This window comes from Xyrauchen texanus, chromosome 17 (assembly GCF_025860055.1).
Source record: "Xyrauchen texanus isolate HMW12.3.18 chromosome 17, RBS_HiC_50CHRs, whole genome shotgun sequence".
Lineage (NCBI taxonomy): Eukaryota > Metazoa > Chordata > Actinopteri > Cypriniformes > Catostomidae > Xyrauchen > Xyrauchen texanus.
The window spans coordinates 25,912,803-25,930,800 of NC_068292.1; the positions used below are offsets into that span (position 1 = coordinate 25,912,803).

At 36.7% G+C, this 17,998-nt stretch overlaps 1 protein-coding gene across 1 annotated transcript in view; it reads left to right on the forward strand.

The window, feature by feature from the left end:
• The window catches only part of epb41l4b (erythrocyte membrane protein band 4.1 like 4B), a 37,817-nt gene extending 20,037 nt beyond the window's left edge, over positions 1–17,780 (forward strand). Inside the window, exons 9-23 of the mRNA XM_052147560.1 lie at positions 2,977–3,065; positions 3,178–3,247; positions 3,757–3,926; positions 4,743–4,852; positions 5,026–5,056; positions 5,157–5,190; positions 5,448–5,563; positions 9,265–9,404; positions 11,118–11,218; positions 11,334–11,417; positions 12,939–13,003; positions 13,124–13,219; positions 14,415–14,538; positions 15,943–16,040; positions 16,313–17,780. Of these exons, the coding sequence (XP_052003520.1) occupies positions 2,977–3,065; positions 3,178–3,247; positions 3,757–3,926; positions 4,743–4,852; positions 5,026–5,056; positions 5,157–5,190; positions 5,448–5,563; positions 9,265–9,404; positions 11,118–11,218; positions 11,334–11,417; positions 12,939–13,003; positions 13,124–13,219; positions 14,415–14,538; positions 15,943–16,040; positions 16,313–16,376 (1,392 nt within the window). The 3' untranslated portion in view covers positions 16,377–17,780. The remainder of the gene's footprint in view (positions 1–2,976; positions 3,066–3,177; positions 3,248–3,756; positions 3,927–4,742; positions 4,853–5,025; positions 5,057–5,156; positions 5,191–5,447; positions 5,564–9,264; positions 9,405–11,117; positions 11,219–11,333; positions 11,418–12,938; positions 13,004–13,123; positions 13,220–14,414; positions 14,539–15,942; positions 16,041–16,312) is intronic.
• The last annotated feature ends 218 nt before the right edge of the window (positions 17,781–17,998 follow it).

Genomic DNA, 17,998 nt, shown 5'->3' on the forward strand with positions numbered 1-17,998 from the left:
TTATTCAGTCAAATGTATTTATGCAAATTCTTTAGCTGCTGGGTACAGTCAAAACTACAGGCTTAAAAAAGAAAAATGTCAAAGCTGTTACAGAAGTGATGCCAGCTAAAATGCACAACCTTTTTTTTCTTCACAAAGTTAACTCGATGATGAAAACCAAACCTTCGAAGAAAATACACAGGAAAATGTGCTTTTTATTCTCTTCTCTAGTGCTTGTAAAAGATTGCGAAGTGTCACTGAAACTGCGCATATATATCCTGACAGTGTTTAGTTCTGATGTATGTCAGGGTTCACGATCCTGAACAACATCAAATCAGTTTGTTTGCCATTTCTCATGATTGTCTGCACAAGTATCAGGCACATGTGTGCAAATGTATCATCTGTGCAGGACAAGGAAAGTCCAATTGTCCCCCTCATTGAATAGCAGGATGATAATAATAATAAAAAAGGAAAAACAGACATACTGCTCTTTTTTCAGTTTTAGTCTACATTTATTTTGTGTAAAAGTAAAGTTCTACATTAAATTGCCATTGCTCTCTTACAGACTTTAGCAGATCTACTTATTTTCCTGAGATTTCATAAATGGTATCCCTACATTGTATATTTTATTTTATTTTGAAGTTAATCTAATTTGTTTGTTGGGGGTGTGAGGTCATATTTATTCTTCAGCCAGTTTAGATAACAGACCTAAAAAAATGAATGGCTGTCTCTGTGCACTTTTAATACTTTTTATATCATAACCTGGTGAGATTCGATACACCCTGTTCCATAACTGTTCTAGGAAGACAATATGTCAAATAATTCAAAATCCTAGGGCTCTGGAGACATTTACGTGCTCAAGCTGATGCCCCCAAGCAGCAGGCCTCTAGCAAGGGAGTTGTTTTGGCTGGAGAAGTGCAGGAAATTTGGCGAGAATTGTTGAACTTGTCGGCAATGGTGGCGAAGGTTGTTGCTGACTTAGAGGATCTTGCTGTAATACGTTGATCGATCACTGCCATGGAGACGAAATTCACTGAGGTGGTCACAAGAGTGGGGGATGTTAAGAAATGGATCGATTATCTGGAGTCATCGGAGAGGGAATTAGCTGCTAATCCACTAGCGACCAAGGTGGATTTGGAGCGCATCTGGGAGAAATTGGAGGACTTGGAGAACACGCAACGTGTGTGGGGTTTGTTCTGGGCTGTAGCTCTTATGATAACATTAGGCGTTTCATCAATATCATGTGGTCAGTGGCGAACAATCTGACTCCGGTCGCTGCCATCTCACAAAAGGCATTTGATATAGTAGAATTGTATTATCTTTTTTAAATTTTGGAAATGTACTGGAATACTTTTATTGGTTGGATTAAGTTACTTTATAGACACCCGGTAGCGGCGGTATAAACAAATGGATTAATTTCAGATTATTTTACTCTGGATAGGGGCACCTGGCAGGGTCACCATCTTTCCCAATTTTTAGCAACCATTAGCAGCCGCGATTAGAGAGGAGGATTTTCCAGGGGTAGTGGTGGGAGGTGTGGCGCATAAGCTTTTGCTTTATGCTGATTATATTTTATTATTAATCTCCGAACCTACTAAATCTACGCCTTGCCTCCACAGAATTATTAATTCCTTTTGCAAAATTATATATTAATAAGTCCCCTTTTTGCTGGTCAGAGTGGATTGTGAGGGAGGTTAATACACTTGTGACCTATATAACAGTGGAGTGTTGAGATCCTTTTGAAAATTTGGTTCAACATTTTGGGATTGCCAGATCTCATTTTGTTTTCTTTTTTTTTTTTTTTAGGTATTTACTGCTGCGCCATCTGCTCTGTACTATTTTTAGGAGTAGCATGCACCCCCCTAAAGCAGCAGACATTCTGGGAGTGGTGATTACTGTTTTTGGAAAAGGGCTTGAGACGTCAGTGTATTACTCCCTGCCAAATCCAAGTCTAGGGGATGGAGCTTTAACCTCTATCAAAAGATTATAGGAGAAAGATTTAAACTTGGTATATATGTATAATTTCCGGTAATTAAAATGCATTACATTATTATGGCAGAGGAGTTAAGCATTGAGACATCACACAAAGTGGCTTTAGAATCCAGTGTATTGTTTATTTGCACATTATTGAACATAAGACAATCATTAGTATATAGTTCACAGCAATCCATTTCAGCGAGTGAATTTGTCAATGAATCAGAGGTTTATTACGAGGTCTTGTCTAAGGACCCATCAATGTACACCTGCGTCAGACGGATGCTTGTGGAGCGTCTCACTTTGGTTGCTTCACACAATTTTTAGGTCGCTGACTGTGTCAGATTAGTTCTTTAATACTTAGCAGAACACATCTTGAGGTCCCTTAGTTTGGATTGGCGCTCCATCACGCTGTGATTTGAACACAAGTACGTATCATTTGTGTTGTGCTGTCTGCTGAGGGGTTGTTTTGTTCTCTTTAGAAGCTGCACATTTCCTATACAGCTTAAATTTCGCTTAGTGCCCCCTGGAGAAAACAGGTGGTACTTCAAGCTTGAATTTCTCTGGAATCTTCCTTATTACAGCCCGGGCATGTGATTAATTGCATTAATGTTTTTTTTAACACCTTGTTTTTTATAACGTTAATTGTATCTAATTAACATGTTAAATCAACAGCCCTAATTTCAATCCGTATTTGTATATCAAGTTGAGGAAGTTGTCATGGCCAAACTCTCAAACATTTGGCATCCCTGAAAAGCCCAGTGTGTCTTCTGATAGTACCTCAAGATTTACAACCAAAGCATGTATGGGCAAAGAAAAACTTAAATAACAAATGTTGTATGCAAAAATGAATTGCTGGGCCTCATAAAAAAAAAAAGTATTTTTAGAATTTAAGTGGTTCTAAAAACACTAATGTCAAATTCTTTCATATGTCAGGCTTTACAGGGTTAAAATACCTGTTTGATGAGGTATTTATTTTGTAACCCATGGGGTGAGGCCACCCTAACAGTGTTTTCTATGCAGGGACGGGATGGAGGAGAATATGCCCTGGGACTCACACCAACTGGTATCCTTGTGTTTGAAGGATCAAGCAAAATTGGTCTCTTCTTTTGGTAAGATTCAAAGTCACTCCCTGTTGTTGTGACCTGTGGCTTGGTCATCAATATTGCAGTGTGTTTTTTATTATTCCTCCTCCTCATGCTATGTGTATATGTGTTCAATCAGGCCTAAAATAACCGGTCTTGACTTCAAGAAGAACAGACTGACTTTAGTAGTGGTGGAGGATGACGAGAAGGTGAGTTTAACATGCACAAACTTGTACTTGCTCGTCCGGATGTGCTCATGCTGTGTGTTTCCAAATTATAATCTGGGTAGTTCATGCATGTCATTTTTTTATTATTAATATCAAGATTTTGGGAAAGAATGTATAAGGGAAAGCATACATCCTAGATCATATAACTGATCTTCACAAGTTTCATTTTTAATAAATGTTTTGCCCTCACTAAAGTTGATTAAAAGTGTGATCTTTAATTTTAAATGGACCTGTGTTGTGGCACATAAAAGTGCATATATTCAATGTAGTCTCTCAATTAATATGAGGTTTAATATGAAGTATAGCTTGTCAATTTCCCAAAAGAATTTCATGTCGTCTACCCAGGTACACATTCCTCTAATGCAAAGTGCTCTATAAAGTACTTTTCCCTCATCGTGTGTGTGTGTGTGTGTGTGTGTGTGTGTGTGTGTGTGTGTGTGTGTGTGTGTGTGTGTGTGTGTGTGTGTGCGCATGTATATTCCTGTTCACAGGGCCGAGAGCAGGAGCATACCTTTGTGTTTCAGCTGTCGAGTTCTCGGGAGTGTAAGCACTTATGGAAGTGTGCTGTTGAGAGCCATGCCTTCTTCCGGCTCAGACAGCCAGCCCAAAGCAAGCACAGCCACAATGACTTCACACGCCTTGGCTCACGCTTCAGATTCAGGTAAGCGCACACTAGAGGTGGGTCATGGCTGACTAGTCAATTAGTGAGGTTGACTAGTTTATCTAGATTTAAGGGGAAGGCTTTAATAACCATGCTAACAGCATGCTATGCTTGGCTATTGGACAGTTTGCATGGTAAAATCTTTGGCTGGTTTGGGGATTCCACCAGTAGAGGATATCAAAGAGACATCAATCATTTTTAATACTACAAGCCATGATTTGCATGTCAGTAGATCAGTATGATTATTAATAATAATAATAAGTTTATTTTGTATAGCACCTTTCGAAAGGTAAAGGATGCCATATAGAAATGAAACGTAAAATATTAAACAGAGAAACATACAGTATACCAAATATACATTGCAAAGAAATGCACAGTGGAGAGAAGCAAAACGTATTTCAAACAAGTATGACAAGGCCGTGCAGGACGAGAGACTACGGTCCTATAGAGGTTGATACAGAACTTGATGCAGAATTATGTTGTATGTAGTTGCGGTCCGGAGCAGTGCTGGTGACAAAAAGCATGGGAGGCATTGCATACAGCCCATTTACACAACCAAATTCTTATGAATTCGCTGCCTTCTTTTATATTGGTGTTGCTTGACAGGTAATGGGATATATAATGGAATGCAAACGGTTCAATAACCGGAGAACCTCATTATTAAATTTTACCCAGCCCATTAGCACTTTGCGCTCACGATTTCACCAACCCAATTTCATGCTCATCCTTAGTAGACACATGCACTCATATTCTGGTAACATATTTTAAGTGATAGCAAATTTTTTAAGTTTTGTTTTGCTTTGCTTGTGTTTGTAGTGGAAGGACTGAATATCAGGCCACACATAGTGGTAAAGTCAGGAGGGCAAGCACTTTTGAGAGAAGACCAAGTAAAAGATACCCATCACGGGCCCATTCAATGGGCAAGGGTAGGTCTGTGTGCAATATGCTATTTCTCCTTTCAAAAATCCACCTATTGTTCTTCCAGCTGACCATAATCTCCATCTCAACACTGCATCTGAACCTAGCTTTTAAATGCTTGTGTGGTGCAAATACCTCATCTTACATATGTCATTTATATGACTGCTTTTACCTTCCACAGCCATCACTCCAGCAAAACATCCACATCTAAGGTAAAGCTGCACACAGTCTGTAATACTTTGTTTTTGCTACTTTAATAGCTGCCTTGTTGTTCTTGTGTAATGAGAGCTTATACTTTCTCTTCTCCTGTAGTGCCCAGACTAGCCCTGACCCAAGCTTACAACCGGTACTTTTTCTATATCCTTTTTCATACCTTATTAAGAAATAGATGTGGGGGTTTATTAGCTGTGGGTTTACTGCCCATTTTAAAGCACAATTTAAAAAATGCAGAAAAAAAAAAATTGTTTGGGGGAGATAATCCAACCTGATGAGATTTTTAAAAAGACTGATATTTGGTAGAATAAGTTCTTAATGTCCAAGTAATGAGTAAAAGGCAAGAGATTTCACTCGTATGAATAAAAGCATTTTTCTGTTTCCCTCTAGTATAAGTGCAACATTCCAATTGCACAGGAACCCTGGCAACGATCACATCCGTCCAATTTGACCCCTCCCCTGTACATTCAGCCAATTGAAACGGGATATGCTCCACCCCCTCATAGGTATGCATTGGAGGCCCAGTTTACACATGTCTTGGGTGATCTGATCAGAAGTGTTCAGTCAACTTCACATTGCTGTTCACACCTAGTGGTAGCATTGCAAATGAGTCTCTTGTGACCACTAAAAAGCATAGTGTTTCAATGAGATACACTAGAATTTTAATCGAAGCACAAAATTGATGCAGAATTAGAAGTTATTTTAGTGGAGTACCAGTACCTGTTTACTTAGGATGTGCAAGCTTGTAGTTCTATAATGTTTAGTTCATGTACTGTATGTATAGCAGGGTCCGAAATTAATGGGGGGTTGGGGCAAAAATGTCACTGAAAGTGACACTAATATCCAATTTATTTAAAATGTAGAGCCAAAAATGCCCCTGTAATGAATTCACTCTTTTTAATATTCTTTTTATTCTGATATACAGTATTTCCCAGTATTTTATTCAAAGCCTAATTTATATTATCACAAAACAGAGTTGAGACAGATTTAAATTGTGATTAAAATAATTGAGGTTGAAAGCCTTATTGAATTCAATTTAAATGTATTTAAATACATTTATTAAAGTATGTTAAATAATAATATGACACAGTGTTTTTATAATGCCCTCACATAGGTCAAAAATGCCCCAAAATACTGACCTTTGGGCAAATAAGGCATTAGCATTTACACTACAAATGCGATGTGGTCAAACCTCCAAATCTATATTGAGTGAACATATGACAAAACGTTTTGGACGGTTTACTCCTGCATTTAGCGTTGTCCACTTGCAATTGGGTCACACGAGACTGATCTCAAAGGAATAGTTCACCAAAAAATGAAAATGTTGTTATATTGTTCCAAACCTGCATGACTTTCTTTACTCCATGGAACACAAAAGGAGATAGATGTTAGGCAGAATGTTTGCCTCAGTCACCATTTGGGATATAAATCGCAAGTTTCCTCACTATATGATCTTGTATAGATTCCCTTAGCCAGCTATCCGATGTTTGCCAAGTCTGCCGCGAAGCAATTTTGATTTGATTTAGGGGCCTGTGATAGATATTATGATATAATGTGCTTTTTTTACTCAATTATTTACACTCATTATCTCACAAATGCAACCAAAATATAATTGGAATATAAAAAAATATCTCTGAATAGTGCAAATCCAGTATCCAAACTGGGACATCCACAAAGAAATATAAAAATATTAAAAATAAAGTCACATACACGTGATGATCAATCGTTTGATGACAGCTCATTGCCTTGTGGAATGAGGGAAACACTACAATGACAATTTGTCATCTCTACAACAGTTAAGCAAGTCTTTCAATACAAAATACCCATGACAGCAGAGTATGTGCGATCCAAGTTTTTCTTGGCTACAGCTTCCACAGATGTATTGCAAAAATTCTGTTCCAGTTTACTGTGATAAATGTTAGTAAGGGTGTTTAAGTGAAGATGTGAAAAGTCTTGTAACTGATGTCAGTTCAGGGCAGGGGTTTTCTCTTTTCCTCGTCAGAGTTGTTCAGAATATCATGGCAGTTTAACTGTTTGACATGGTTGAATTGCTCCATAGCACTTTAAAATAGAAAATTCTCATGTAGAATTTAAATGGGTCGCATGTGCCACGATATTTAGGGAAGCCCAATTTAATTGCGCATGTGATCGTCTCTGCTCTAACCTTTTACCGGAGCTTGCAGCCCTGTTGAGATGAATGGCAGAGCGCAAATTCAGGCTTCAGTCACTCCACACACATCCTTGTTCCACATGAAAAGCATATTTAGTGGTTATGAAACTAAATGAATATCACAAGGTTGCTGCATTGACTGACGGAAATGCATACAGATGTGGCTGGCATGAGAATGTTAAATTAAAGGTGCATCTTAAAAAAAAAAAACAGACATTGATGGATCATTACACCCCTTATCTCCATTAACTTTTATTGTACAGAAAAAGATGCAATAAAAGTGAATGTAGACATAAGGTATAGAGCAACATGCAGGTGAGTTAATGATGACAGAATTTTATTTCATGGTTGAACTATCCCTTTAATACCTGGTTTAAATATGGTCTAAATATGGTCTTAAACCTGTACCAGTATTTCAGGTCCAGTAATATCAGAAATTAGAGGCTGATGCCAGTGTGCATGTGTGTTCTCATCTTTTTTACTTGCATGTGAATGTGTGTCTGATTTAGAACCTCCAATATGGACAGACCCACTACGAGCAGCAGTGTGCTTGAGAGAAATGTGATTGAGTGCAGTGGCAGGAGTGTGTCTGTGGTGCACAGAGACAAAGTTATGACTGCACTCTGAGATCGTGTGAGAGCCGCTCATCCCACTAAAAGAGACCACTGAACATACCATTACACCCTCATCCGAGTTATCACTCTCTGTTTCACAGTCCCAACCCATCTCACCAGCAGGACACTCATCCAGTCATATTGTCTGTGATCATCCAATGTGTTAAGCATATCATCCAATCAAATGCATCCTGAGAAGACTAAAACGCATATTCTGTATATGTGGACCTGTGTTGTTTATAGCTTTGAGTTTTTGAATTCATTCAACAATTACAATTTTGCCTTATGATAAAATCTAGAATTAGCTAATTATGTATGATAATGATGATGATGTCCGGATAGGTAACTGCTGCTGTAGTGCTGTATTCTAGAGCAGGGTTGCTCAGTTGTGCTGCTGAGGTTAAGCTCTAATTCTGCTTTAATACATCTGACCCTGTTAATCAAGTTCTTAAAACTTACAATCAAATGTGATACAATCTCTGAGCTATATTGAGCAGCATTGTTCTCGAGTATTGCCTATTTTATCATTTTAGTGTGTTGGATTATCTGGCTGACGGTAGATCTGTGCATGTTGGTATGCCTGCTTGTCAAAGTTTACTTGAAGTGCAAATCATTAATATGATCTCATGCCAATTCCCTCATTGTTTACAAACAGCGCATTTAAGCATTCTAATGCTTCTATTACATGCTTTGTGTAATTTAAATTCTCCTTAAAACTTTTGAAATGTAATTATTATTACATATTTGCAGAAGTGTCAAAGAGATAGTTCACCCAAAAATTTTAATTGTGTCATCATTTACTCTCCTTCTTATTGGTATAAACCATATGACTTTCTTTTATCCATAAAACACAACTGGAGATATGAGAAACATAACTCCAATGAGTCACAATTCACTTTCATTGGATTTTTTTTTTTTCTCTTTTGGAACAAAAAAAAGTAATGCTGGTTTGGAGCAACATATGTGTGAGTAAATGATAACAGGGTTTTAATTTTTACGTGATCCTTCCCTTTAAGTCAGAATCCACTTAGTCATAGCAAGGGCTTTTAATGGTTACAGACTGCTGCAATGAGACCTGCCTAAATAAATGTGTTGTTTACACTATTCGACTCACTTTATTGATTACATAAACCCTTGACATTTGTTTTGTAATTTTTGTATTAACATTTTGCACCCAGAAAGTCATTTCAAATTCTGTGTAATAACATAATTTCTGTAAACATGTTTCATAACCACCCTTTTATCCTATTAGAAACCTGTGTGTGTATATTTTAGCATGTCGTTTTGCCATGGTTATTCATGACATGCATTATGATTCTCAGTTTTAGATGTTTTCTCCATTATTTTTCAATGAGTGTGCCAACCTATAATGCACACAACACAAATGTGAAGCTGTCATATGTAGCATTGTTGTGTTTTGTAGTTTCCCTTTAAGCAGTGCAGACACTCGGAGGTTTAGTGTGGAAGAGAATGAAGCTCCTCATTCTGGAAAGATCCATCACTGCCACCATCACCATGGATACGAAAAACAGGAAGCCCTGTGCATCACGACAGCTTCACCTAGTATGTCTCGACAAAATCACTTGAGCTGTATTTACTGGGGTCTAAGTAAATGGAAAGTTCACCTAAAATGACAATTCTTTAATTATTTGTTTGCACCCATATCATTCCAAACCAGTAATACTTTTTCTTCAGTGGAACACAAGAGGTGAAATTTTGAAGAGTATCCTTGCCACTTTTGTTCATATAATGAAATTGAGGACTGGGGCTGTCCATGGTCCAAAAGTGTGTTATATTTCAATTCTCTTGAATCCATACATTTAAATGGTCAAAAATGACAATTCTTTCACCATTTACTCCCCCTTATGTTATCCCAGATGTGTATGACTTTCTTTTTCTGCAGAACACAAACAAAGATTTTCAGAAGAATATCTCAACGCTGTAGGTCCATACAATGCAAGTAAATTGTGGCCAGGTCTCTGAAGGCCCAACATGTGCATAAAAGTAATCCATAAGGCTCCAGTGGTTAAATTCATGTCTTCTGAAGTTATATGATAATTGTGGGTGAGAAACAGATCAATATTTGCCTTTTTATCTATTAAATTATCCTCCCTGCTCAGTAGGTGATGATGTGCACAAAGAATGTGAGTCACCAAAAACAAAAGAAGAACTCTTGGGAGAGAAGAGCGCTTGGGAAAGTGGAGATTTACAGTAAAAACAAAGTACTTCAAAAAAAAAAAAAATTTGTATCCTGTTTCTTACACTTATCATATCACTTTTGAATACACTGAATACACCATAGGAGTTTAATGGATTAAGTTTATGCTGCCTTTATGTGCTTTTAAGAACTACAAATTTCTGTTCCACCTTTCACTTCCATCGTATGGACATACAGAGCTGAGATATTCTTATAAAAACCTTTGTGTTCAGCAGAAGAAAGTCAAGCACATCTTGGATGGAATGAGAGTGAGCAAATCGAGAGACATTTAATTTTTGTGTGAACTATCCCGTCAAGGTGAGGAAAAAGCCACATTTAAGTTGTTATTCACTGAAAATCTTGACATATACCTTGACTTTCTTTTGACACATTCATGAGACGAGTAACGGTGTCCGATTTGTGAACTAAAGCCATCTGAAGTGACTGTTCAATACTGTTCAGAGCAGGCATAAATGTATTTACACAGCTGTAACAAATGCATAATGTTATGAGATAAATATTTAAAATATAAAATTATATTATAAATATATGCTCTCTATTATGACAACAAAGTTCATGGGTGCTCTGATGCTGCATTTTATTTACACTGAACCACTGAGTTTTCCAAAAGCATCGTAAGCCTAAGTAGCCCTGATCTGGTTCTCAAGTTGAACTCAATTATCTGGTCACAGCAGGCAATCCACCAAAGAGGAAGATTATGAATGAATAACAACTTAAATTTTGGTGTGTTCCTCACACAACGTATGGCTGCAGAAGACTTGGAATATAGCACATGAGCTGTAAGGACCACTTTTATGATACTTTTTGTACTTTCTTGACATTTTGGAGCTTAACAGACCCAGTCCTCATTCTCTATTATGAAATGTAAGAGAGTAGTAAGGATATTCATCATAAAAAAAGAAAATGTATTCGACTGAAAAAAAGAAAATCATACAGGGTTGAATGCAGGTGAATATATGACAGAATAAAATTTTTGGGATGAACTATCCTTTTAAAATCATGATGTTTTAATGAGATGCAGTTCAGAATGTATATACTGATGAGTTTGTTTACATCAGATGCTTGGGTCGTGTCTCCTGAATGCAAAGATTTGCACAGTCAGAACCAGTTGGAAGCAGAACCAGCACCTTGGCCAGCCCTCCATATCAATATAGACATGGTCAGCTTATTAGAGATCAGGTTTTCTGAGAACAAACTAAGTAATTGATGAGGTTATCAATGCCTTGTGAATAAGCATGTGATTTCTTCGATTGTCCCTCTGTAACCACATGCAGGCAAAGGAAAAACCACTGTCTGAGAAAAGTCTTCCTTCCTCCCCTGCGGTTCTACAGGAACAGTTCAAGAGCATAATCTCCAAAGTAAATCTTCTCACAGACAGACTGCTTAAACATGACACAATGTATTCACTAAAGCTAATACAAAGTTCATTCATCTATATTTATCCATCTGCATGGACATCACCATTAAGATACCTGCTAGAAAAAAAAAGAGAGGTCATACCAGCTTAAGAGGGTCAAGCTATTTAAAATAATGTTCCAGGTTCAGTACAACTTAAGATCAATTGATCGCATTTGTGGCACAATGTAGATTACAACAAAAAATATTTCAACTTGTTCCTCCATTTATTTAATAAATACAGTCAGGCACTTACAAAACAAGTGAATGGGACCTATTTTTGGAGGGCATAAACACAGAAATGTGAAGCTTATAATTTTATAAAAGCACTTGCATTAATGTTTCTGTTATAACTTGTGTATTATCTGAACTGTAAATTTGGTCAGTTTAGTGTTTATTGACATTGCATCGTCATGGTAACGAAGTTGCAAATTTGGCTATCACTTTACACAGAAATGTTTAGTTATTTTATCACACCAAAATCATGTCTACATGCATATCCTTTTGTCTTGTGGCTATTCTTTTATAAAAGTGAGTATTTAAATGGTCAAAAATGTTTCCCATTCACTTCCATTGTAAGTGCCTCACTGAAACCTTGATGTTTGCTTTTTTTTTTTTTTTTTTTAAATGAGGGACGAGTCAATTTATTTTTGTGTTAATCAATATTATGCCACAAATGCTTTCAATTGAGCTTAACTTGTATTGAACTCTGAACATTCCTTTAACCTGTTCTAAATTTGTTTGGAATATGGGTAACTAACTGGCGGTTCGATTCCTGGCCCACATGCCGCAGAGTCCTTGGGCAAGACACTGAACCCCAAGTTGCTTCCAATGGCAGCTCTGCCGTCATTGGGGTGTGGTTGTGTGTGTGCGGGTGTGTGTGAAAGAGAGAGAGCGGAGAGAGAGTGAGAGAGAATGGGACACATTGTGAAGTGCTTTGGTAACCTCTAAGGTTGAAAAAGGCGCTATAAAGTGCAGACAATTTACCTTTTTTTTTTCTTTTTTTTTTTTAGTTCAGTTAGGTGCCCAGTAGCTTAGCTAAGTGGTCTAAGAGCTCTAACTAGGTTATCCATGACCATGTCAACCTCAGCAGGTCCGTATCCACCATAGTCAATAAGAGAGATGTGCTCCCACAATAGTCAGATAAGTGGGTGACTGATATTGGTTTTAATGGTTGATTCTTAAATTTGTACATTTGGTACACCCATTTCTAAATGTGGTTACAGTCTTGGATCCCACTCCTACCAGCTGGTTGCACGGACCTGCTAATGACTTGAAACCATGTAAAACCAGCTACAAATTGAAGCTAATTTATCTGGATTGTCTAGGAAGGGGGCAAAGTCAGTACCAGTCACTACCCAGCTTTAAATTGGGCAGATATGACCGCATAAAACAGTATATAAATCCAGTTGTTAAGGTTGCAGAATAAGTATATGACACTAGTAGTGATATGTAAGTCTGTGCTCTGCTCTCTTCTGCTGTAGCATGCCACCCAAAGTGATAGTGGAACCTCAAAGGGAAACTCTTCAAGTGGAGACCAAACTGACAGGTAAAAACAGCAGGTGCCAATTCTGGAAGTTGGTAAATGTCTTTCAAGGATATATGAAACAGTACAAACACCCTCATACTGAGTCAGTGTTTTATTCACTTACCTTGGACTTTATCTCAGGTATCCCAACTCCTCACAGGATTCAGGCTCAAGCAGTCTGAATACAGAGAAGCCAAGAGTTGATCGGCGCAAACGCCTCGTCCGACAGTTCAGCTTGTGAGTTACTAGGGGTGAAGAGGTTTGAAATGATGATCTGAGCCATTCCACAGAACTCTCCAATTTACTTAACAGATGCCATTAGAATTAATTGCATGGAGCCATTTAACAGTTTTTACTCTCCATTTGACCAAATAAAATATATATATATATATATATATATATATATATATAATTTAAGTATTTTAAATATTTAAATGGAAAAGTGTATTGTGTTTTACTATTTCTTTACTTTTGTAATATGATCCTAGGGGAAAACAATCTAAATAAGTCAAATATTTTCTCATTCAAAGTATCAAATTAAATAATATTAAAGGAATTGTTCACCAAAAAATGAAAAGGTTCTCATCATTTACAAACCCTCATTCCATTCCAGATGTGTATGCATTCTGCTGAACACAAATTAAGATTTTCAGAAGAATGTTTCAGCAGTGTAGATCCACACAATACAAGTGAATGGATGCCAAACTTTGATGCTCCAAAAAGCACATATAGCTATCATAACAGTAATCCATAAGACTCCAGTGGTTTAATTAATATCTTCTAAACCGATTTGATTGGTGAGAGAGAGAAACAGATACAAAAAAGTCCATTTTTACTATAAATTCTCCTCCCTGCTCAGTCAATCTCCACTTCAACTTTCACTTTCAAATTCTTCTTTTTTTTTTTGCTGATTCACATTATTCATACAGATGCCTCCTACTGGGCAGGGATAAGAATTTCTAGCAAAAATTTACTTCAATATTGAAGTGATCATATCACTTTTGAGATATAGATTTAACCACTGGAGTCATATGGATTACTTTTATGGTGGCTAAATGTGATTTGGAGCATTACAATTCTGGCATTATATGGACATACAGAGCTGAAATATTCTAATAAAAATCTAAATTTTTGTTCTGCAGAAGAAAGTCAAACACATCTGGAATGACTATGAGGGTGAGTAAATTATGAATTTTCATTTTTGAGTGAACTATCCCTTTAACTTGATGAGTTTATAGATTCTAAATATTCTCAAGTTTGAAATAATAAACATTACAAAAATGATTCGTAATATTCAGAAATCTTAAATAATCATACAAATATTATGAATATCTAATAATGTTATTATGGTTCCAACAAGGGTATTTTCCCCTGGAGGTTTTTGTTTTAACAATGAGCCCTCTCTTGAACCATATTGTCATTTGTCCCATAGTAACCATAGTGATGAAGATGACCTTCCAGAGGCACTTGCAGCCATATCCTCCCAGTGCAGTTTGGGAAAATCCATGTCAAGCAGCTCACTGGACAAACAAGTTCAGCCACCAATTTTCCCACCGGTAACACTTATGATTCTCCCTCTTGAAGTATAATGATGACAAAACTATTCTTAAAGGGATAGTTCGCAGAAAAAAACCATACTCACCCTCATGTTATTTTAAACCCTTATGAATTTCTTATTTCTGTGGAACGCAAAAGGAGATGTTAGGAAGAATGTGAGCCTCAGACACCATTCAGTTTCATATGCAAAGTGAATGTTGAGTGAGGCTAACATTCTGGATCTAGCATCTAATTTTGTGTTCCACTGAAGATTTTTTGATTTGGTGAACTATGCTTTTAAAACATTTAAACAAATATTCCATGTTCAAGGTTACAGTGTGGCATTTACAATGCAAGTGAATGGGGTCAATTTTGGAGGGTTTAAAGGCAGAAATGTGAAGCTTATAATTTTATTAAAGCACTTACATTAATTGTTCTATGAAAACTTGTGTATTATTTGATCTGTTAAGTTGTTTATATTGTCATATTATGGTAGTTTGGGGTTCACATGCCACAAATATTGTTGATTGAGCTTTACTTGTTTAACCCATAATATTTTAATATGGATACAATTTTGGTCACAGAGATACTAGTGAGAGAGTGTATACAACTATAAATGGCGATGCTTAACTACATTTTTCAGTAGCTCGGCTATTTTCATAATGGTTTGCCTTTTCCAGTAACAAGCTTCATGATTCATTTTATTTTGGATGGTTAATGTAAATGAACTAGTTCATGTAAATGATTCACTGATTCACCAAAGCCCAGTGCAGCCTTTAAAGGTGCAGCGATTCCTGAGAAAAACTGTTGATATTCGAACTCAACTGCCAAAACAAACACACCCTTCAGTGCTCCTTTGGAAGCTCCGCCTCCCAAATTCTTGCACACGAGACAGCTTTACGCACACCAGCTCCAGACACTCACGACTCTGTTGCTACTAAATCTAACATCACTACAACAGCATATGTGGGTTCTGTGAAACATAGCAAAATTTATGTTACCCACCTATCGAGAAGAAAAAGGGCAACTTCTGCATCTGTCTTCAAGCCTTTTACCTATCGGAGGTCTCTCCACCGCTGAAAACCTTCGCCGATGTTGATGTGGCTCCTAGCCCTCGACTTATCATAATCCTTCTTTTTAGTTTATATTCGTCTGACCTTTTTCTCTTGGTCTGTTTCTCAGCCATTTGTCCTCCTCTGAGTTTAGAAAGTTCAAATCAGCCAGATTTGCCATCGCTCTTCTAATGAATCGAAATAGTATCATTTGATTGTTATATAAAGTGTATACAAAATATATTCTTCTTTAAATATCTTAAATGTATATAGCTACTTTATGTTAGTAGCCTGAAGTGTAGCTAACTACTTTTATAAAAGAGTAGGTTGACTGTAGTGAGAAACATACAGACCTTTACTTTCTCTCCATAGCAGAAGGATGCTTCACGGTTGGAGCCTTGTGACAACTCCCCACTCTTCTATCCAAGTCCAGTACCTCACCTGCTACCCTATTCTGCACACACTGAAAGGTGATACACATGCACAACCATCAGGCTCTTTCCAAAATCCTGTATGATTTGTGTATATCTGTTTATTTTATTTTTTTTACTATTTTCTCTACTAACTCTGTCTGCCTGTTTGTGTTCAATTATTCATATTTTCTTTCGGTTTGCATGTTTGTACATTTTTCTTTCCATCTGTTGATGTGGGTCTTGACATTGTTTTGGTTTTTTTTCTGATTGTTCCCATCCTTGCCTTTCTGTTCATCCGTCTGTGGTTATGTGTCTGTGTGTTTGTGCAGCTCTGAAGATTCACGGATGGAGAGAGAAAAACTGCTGAGGGCTCTGTTAATGACAGAACTCTGAGACAACATGCACACAACACAACTGCTTACAGACAACGACCCCTAATTGGCAAACAGAACCATTAACTCAATGCGCTGTTTTCACTGTATATGGACCTAAAACAAATCTCCATGACAAAAGTTATTTTTGCATGTTTAAAGCAGTCACAGAACATGGTTTCCAAAAGCATTTGCTTGTTTGCTTATTCTGTTAGTAGCATGGCATAAGTATTGCCCCTATAAACTACTGTGCAAACTAAAATAACCAGTGGCTACTTTTAATAATTCTTTAGATTTTTTCTTTTCTTATTTATTTATTTTTTAAATCTGTGGTTTTCTTGGGATTTGGAGTTGAGAGGCCAGAGTTAATTGAAACGGATCAGGCCTGGCATTCAGTTGTCAGCGTATAAGCCTACTTATTTGGCTATGTTCGCAATAGCATACTACTCCCACTATTTCTGCAGAAAGCACATTGCATGCATAGTATAGGCTACCCCGATTAACCTACTACATGTTTTAAAATATGTAGTGTACAGTAGAGCACACTGCATGGGATGCTGTGTTCCACAATGCAATGCGCTTGACTTTATTATTATTATTTTTGACCGTAATATTTTTATTTATTTAAGGCCTATTGTCACGTATTGAAGGCATTGAGTCCCGCATTCAAGGCACTAAATGCTCAGATACAGTATTTGCGTGGCGAAAGTTGACGAACCCTAATTTGACTCGACCTACCTTATTTTTGAGCTACATTTACTTGACGAATGAGCTGAAAGAAATATCAAGCATATTTTTAACATCTCCCTTTTGACTAAGCCCATTTTCATTATTATCTAACTGCTAAAAGTTTGTTTTGTTAACAAAACTAGATACTTTACTAAAAATGGCAAACCAATTGTTTTTGTTTCTCAAATAACACACTTCACTGAACTTGCAAATTTAATGAGGTCAGATGTTGTAGCATACTATTGTTTGAAACATTTACTAAACATTTAATACATGTACTAAAAAAAAAAATATAGTACCTTTTGCTTTTTTATGCTAGTCGTACATTTTGAACATGCCGACCGTGCTTACATGTCATGGTCAAGGTACTTACTCTATATTTTGTGAAATATTTGACTGCTATCGCTACTGTACTCTTTGATATGAAATTAGAATTTTATACTACAACCTTCTTTTTCTCTCTTATAAAAAAATAAATAACTTTTCAGGAAGAGCGTTGAGTAATCCAGCTTTGAAGCTCACAATGCCCACTAGAGGGCATTAAATATGCATTTCAGGTTTGCCTTTGAGAAGTTGGTTAGCAGGAACAAAGTGAAATTTGAGCTTTTTTATTTTCTTGTTTACAACATTATCATAAGGGAGAGCAACTCCAGTGATAATATTTTGATATAATCACACTGATTGAAATGGTCAAATCTATTAGCTCAAGCACTTCTCACTTATTTTTTTGTGTGAAAATGTAAATATGTGTACATAATCAGTGATTCAGTCACTCAATCCCTCAAATATCTTACATTTTCTTTATTTAAAGTTATTATAAAATATCAAAATAAATTAATACTTTCTCCAAACAGCCAAATTCATGATTTTTTCATCTACTTATGTTTATAAACTATAGAAATGATGGTAACAGAT